Source organism: Triticum urartu, chromosome 2 (assembly GCF_003073215.2).
Source record: "Triticum urartu cultivar G1812 chromosome 2, Tu2.1, whole genome shotgun sequence".
In the NCBI taxonomy this organism is placed as follows: domain Eukaryota; kingdom Viridiplantae; phylum Streptophyta; class Magnoliopsida; order Poales; family Poaceae; genus Triticum; species Triticum urartu.
In genome coordinates, this window is record NC_053023.1 from 668,620,999 (window position 1) to 668,626,656 (window position 5,658).

General features: G+C 40.2%; 1 protein-coding gene across 2 annotated transcripts; it reads right to left on the reverse strand.

Moving 5' to 3' along the window:
- Nucleotides 1-622: 622 nt before the first annotated feature.
- On the reverse strand, nucleotides 623-4,956 carry LOC125539597. 2 transcript variants are annotated; one of them, XR_007296903.1, is made up of 12 exons: nucleotides 4,705-4,956; nucleotides 3,650-4,617; nucleotides 3,267-3,485; nucleotides 2,512-2,628; nucleotides 2,378-2,419; nucleotides 2,198-2,293; nucleotides 2,030-2,122; nucleotides 1,702-1,812; nucleotides 1,529-1,629; nucleotides 1,393-1,443; nucleotides 1,217-1,294; nucleotides 623-1,103 (listed from the first exon to the last, which is right to left on the reverse strand). XR_007296903.1 is itself a non-coding variant. In XM_048703089.1 (12 exons), exons 2-12 carry the CDS (start codon nucleotides 4,604-4,606, stop codon nucleotides 1,098-1,100), a joined length of 1,803 nt encoding a protein of 600 aa, XP_048559046.1. In that variant the 5' UTR covers nucleotides 4,607-4,617; nucleotides 4,705-4,956; the 3' UTR covers nucleotides 623-1,097. The 2 variants fall into 2 exon arrangements, 1 of the variants encoding a protein (XP_048559046.1); XM_048703089.1 differs by having other exon boundaries at nucleotides 1,529-1,561.
- Nucleotides 4,957-5,658: the final 702 nt, after the last annotated feature.

Consider the following 5,658-nt stretch of genomic DNA (forward strand, 5'->3'; position numbering starts at 1 on the left):
TAACGAAACTCTTCCCTTGCATGTACGAATGTACATGGTCGTGTTATGTGCATAAACAGATATCAGTGGCCAAGAACAATTATCAAACTGGTGATTGACCGGAAATGACAAATCTATCTATAAATATAGATACACCAGTGGCCAAGATCTAAAACACACACACCTCTAACACTATTTCACTTCGCACACTACCAGACTTTCAATGGCACAACCAACCATCTTTCTGTCCCAACTCCTCCCCGTTGGTGTTGGTGGTAGTTTGTCCGGATCCTTGGCATAGTTAGCGATGTTGTCACAACTCCTCCACTCTCTTTCACGTGGAAAGAAACTTCCTTGCATGTTGCTATAACCTCCCTATAGCTTCTACAAATAAGAAAGTACAAGGACCTGCATGAACTTGCTAAATATACAGATACTTTCACGCCATCAGCTCGCTTTCAAAGCGCATTGTTCCCGTTTCCCTCATTACAAAAGCAACACAGACGCACACAAACAGGCTTTGATGGGCGCGGCGGCCTTTGCGCGCTAGTATGTAAAACTTGTGTTAAGTTACTGGGAACGAAACTGATGTGACTTAATGGATAGGGCTAGTAGAATACTCCTAGTGGCCAAGTGGCACATAAACAGAAAACCACAGAGGTGGCTGATAAAATCAAATGACGCAGGCGGTTGCAGGCACATACTCAAATCATCCATCTAATAGACTAGTAGTACTATACTACTGTACTCCCTCCGTTTCTTTTTACTCCGCATATAAGATCACAAAGTTTGACCAAATTTATATAAAAAAATATGAACATCTACAATACTGAAGCTATATAGTATGAACATACGTTTCATGGTGCATCTGATAGTATTGATTTCATATTGTGAATGTTTATATTTTTTAATATAAAGTTAGTCAAACTCTACAAAGCTTGACTTTGACCAAACCTTATATGCGGACTAAAAAGAAACGGAGGGAGTACTTTGTAAGAGCTACGAATCTGATCTAGTTCAGTATTCATTGCAGCAGCAAAAGTGCTGGAATCCATGAAAAGGCATCTTGAAGAAATGGAAGCTCCAAGGACGAAAAGCCAGGCCCAATATGCATCTTCTTAAACCTGCAAAAGTAAAATCATACAATCGCTGTTAGGGTGTTCATATAATTTGGTTACCTTTGACAGAAAAGATATCAAGTTATATGCAATTATAAACAAAGATTAGGATAGTATACCTCGGTAATCAATCCTATAGCTTTGGCAATGCATATCTTCTTTCTGATATACTCGTCAAAGAATTTGGGTTTTATCCTCTGTAAATAAATGATTTTTTCTTAGCGTAACGGTACCTTTGAAATAATATGTATACATATATATCATATCAAGATGCAATTTCTTTCGAGTACAGTACCAGCTTTTTAACTTTCTCTGTAATCAACTCCTGAGCTTTCTCCTCTGATACCTAAGGCAATCAGACGTGAAATCAAATCAAATATAAGAACATTTAATCCATTGGATCAATCCCACACGCATATCACAGTACTTACTTCCTTGGGAACACTTGCCGTGCAATGAAGAAACTGAAAAGGTGAAGAAAAGAAGCAAAAGAGATAAGCATGCACGTTACAAATTCTGGGCTTACAACTATCTGTGAAGCAAAAGAGATAAGCATGCATGTTGCAAATTCTGAGCTTACAATTATCTGTGAAGAAGAGCCTACCTCTAGTTTCATAAGGGAATGGTCATACTCTATGGCATACTTGATGCTATCTTGCCGCGACGGACACTTGTTCAGTAAATAGACTTCCTTCAAAGCATTTTCGAAACTCTCCTGTGCATTGTTGAGAAATGAGAATTACATGGATACTCAAAAAAAAAACAAGCATTACTGTATACATATACAGGGTTCATAAGCAACACGAATTAATCAGAATTACATGGATACTCAATAAGTGTGAAGAAGACTGGGTTACAATACTGAATTAATCAGAATTACATGCATACTCAATAAGTGTGCAGAAGACCGGGTTACAATACTGAATGCTAACCTTTTGTTGAGTGACTCGCTTCCATATCTCGAAATGGAGACCATCGGATCCGTTACACCACCTAGCCTCAATGCCCATGTAAGTAAGACAATCCTGCATCGAAATAATCAAACTGTTAAATGCAAAACCATGCCAAAATTAAGTTAGTGATTATGCTAGAGATCATACACTGAAGCCAATACGAACTAAATGAGTTGTGATCTTGGGAAAGCGAGTGGCAATCTTAGTTGCTTGATAAATTCCTCTGGTCCGTATTTTGCTTGCCTAAAGAACAGAGGAAATACCATTGATGACGTAACATATACAGAAAATTGCCATTCCATGATTTTTGTGCAGTCATGTACTTACAGTAGGAGAAGTATCGTTAACCGGTAGACAATCTTTCAACCACTGTATCAAGATAAAAAGAGAGGTTGTTAGTCCCATAATAAAAATCTAATGATTGCAGGAATGCTAGTCTTGCTTGATTTTGCGATGCACACCTTAAGTTCCCTTAATAATGTTTCAAAGTACTCGATGTATTCATGTTGCATCTCATAGCTATGAAAGTAACTGCGGTACAACTCCCAATCAGCATACTCCCAATCAAAAACAGCACCCTACATGAAAATGAAGGGAAAGAGGAAACATGATTTAGAATGACAAATAACATATGCCTTAATTAATATAATAATATAAATAGAGAGAAGATGACAAAAACAAGGTTTGATACAGGACAAGCAAAAATGTACTAATATTCGTAAAAGAGTATGTTGGTTCTCTTTAAAAGAAAATATTAAGTCACAGTACCATTTCCAACAGAAAAATATGCATAGAACTACTTTAGCAAAAGAAATATGAGCATCAAGAAAGGTAATAAAGCGGAAAGAAAAATATCCTGGTTGGCACTATGTTGAAGTAGTTAGCTGGCCAGTTTTTAACAGAGGCCGATAATTCAATGATGTACCTTTTCCAGCATAAAACATTATGAAATGGACCATCTAAGGAAAAGATAATTAACACCCAGTAAACATATCATGAACTCATCAATAACTCCACATAAATTGCTCTGTAATGTAGATCCTTACATAATAGATAACTTTTAAACCCTTTCTGAAAACAGGCCACGCAGATCATTTGTGTATATCATGGTGTTGAAATTATGATGAATGGTTCTAAATAGCCATACTAACACAGTGGAACACCAAAGGCAATTAAATGATTACAGGAACACTCAATGATCAGTTTATATACGTACATGATCCCGAGGCACTAGACGCTGGTAGTCATTCAGGCAAGCAAGCTTGCAGAGTTCAGGGTGGAAGAACCAGTCTAATACACCTTCTTCCTCCAAGAACCTAAAATATTGCATCTTCACGAGGAAATCTGTAGGAAATTCGTCCCTGTCAAGAAGCTCCACAGGGCAATCTTTCAGTTTATCATGGCACAACTCATTCTTAGACTCCTTTTGTGACAACTGCAGTCAATGATATCACCATTGGAATTAGATATGGATTATGAGATAAAAAACAGCATAAGCAGGATAGAACAAACTAACATCAATTCGCAAAACGCAAATGTATGGATTGATCCTTGAACAGCATTTGATGACTGAAAAATAGAGGCATGGATGGATGAAACCTTGTAGGATCTGATGCGATACACCGCGTGGCGGATGTCCATGTCATAAAGATCTGTATCATCCAATCTGATGGAAGTATCAACGGAGGGGTCGGAAGGCAGATTCATCAAGCATTTATAGTACTCCTCAAAGCCAATATCATCTCGCACTCCCAACTTGTTCAACTTTTGGGTTATGTACTCCACTTCTTTATCTATCTTGATTGCGGCAGATTCTTCCCTCTGTTCCGGGGTGGCAACAGTGTTGCCATGGTCGTTAGTATCGATGGGACGACTGGTACATTCATCGGAACAGTGGGAACTCGTTCTTGCTTTGAGTAGTGTAGTGGTTCTTTTCGCTGGAAAAGACGCATTGCCTTTCGTGTGCTTTTTCTCTCCGGCAAGATGTGCTTCAGTTTTGTGCTTCTTCTCTCCAGCAAGTCGTGCTTCAGTCTTGACAGGCCGCTGGATACCCTGCGTCTGCCCGCGGAGTTGATCAGGGGGGCATGTCTTCTCCTTTGCATTATGCGCCTGTGGAATCAGGCCTGTACCCACCTTCTCCCTTTGCTTCAGCGACATCTCTCCGGCAAGACTCTTGACAGGCCGCTGGATACCCTGCGTCTGCCGGCGGAGCAGATCAGGGGGGCAAGTCTTCTCCTTTGCATTATGCTTCTGATGTATTGAGGTTGTATCCCCCTTCTCCCCTCGCTTTTGCGACATCTCTCTACGGAAGCCCATAACCAGCGATGATGATCTCTCCTTTGCACTATCCAAACCCCTCTGTCGAATTCGATCCGGAGGTGCTAAGTGCTCCTGCACGATGTTCTCGTCTGCGAGGACATGCTTCGGCCCCATCGCGCCGCAAGTAGCCGCCTTATCCTTTGCGTGGTACGGCATCGCGCTCGCGGCAGCCTTGCCCTTTGCGTGGTGCGGCGTCGCGCTGGTAGCCGCCTTGTCCTTTCCGTGACACCGCTGCATCTCTCCAAACCCTAACCAACAACGGAGATTGAACACACATCATCGATAATGTTAACAAAAAAAATCCAAAAAAAGGGGGTATAAGGTCAGAGGGGTACCGGCGGTGGCGACCCGACGGCAATCTCGGCGACCGCCGCGGAGGTGGCTACGAGACAGAGCGAATCGATCTGAGACGAGCCAAGGAGACAAGACGCGCTAGAAGAAAACTCGGAGGCCCGAAGCGTCGCGGGAGGAATAGGAAGGGGAAGAACGGGAGGAAGATCTTTGAATCCGTATAAACCTGTAGCAGCAGCAGCCGCCGCCGCGTGGGTCGAGACTCGGGAGCGAGGTAGGACAAGAATCGATTTCTCTTTTTTTTTTTTAGGAAAAAAGGAATCGATTTCTTTTATTTGGGGAAGGAGGAGGCCGCAGGTCAGTATCGGATATGCTTTTCCCTGGCGTGTATGAGATGATATCCTTTTGTTATATTTCTGTTCGTTTTCTTTTATATACTTTTACAAATTTCAAAAAAAATGTTCAAGAATTTAGAAAATATTTGTGCATTTCAGAAATGCCCAGATATTGAAGAAAAAAGTTCACATATCCAAAAAAGTGTTCACAAATTCAAAACATGTTCGTCATTTTAAAAATGTTCGTGATTTTGAAAAATGTTCGCAATTCCAAAGAAGTTCATGAATTCAAAATACGATTGCGTATTTAAATATTCTTGCAAATTCAAAAAAGAATGTGAGTTCAGAAAAATGTTCTCAAGTTCAACAATTGTTCGTGCATTCAAAACAAAAATTAAAAGAGTTCACCAATTGAAAAAAAACTGCAAATTTCAAAAAGTTGTTTGCATACTAAAAAAATGTTTCTCTCCCGGTCTTTCTAGTTCTCACCCTCCCAGAAAAGAAGGGAAAGATTGCGATGTCTGTGAATTCAAATAAAGATTGCGAGTACGAAAAATCTTCGCAGGATTGGAACGATGTCTGTGAATTCAAATAATGTTTGCATATTAAAAAGATGTTAGCAAATTCAAAATAGGTAGGAGAAAATAGAAAAGTATCATCAAA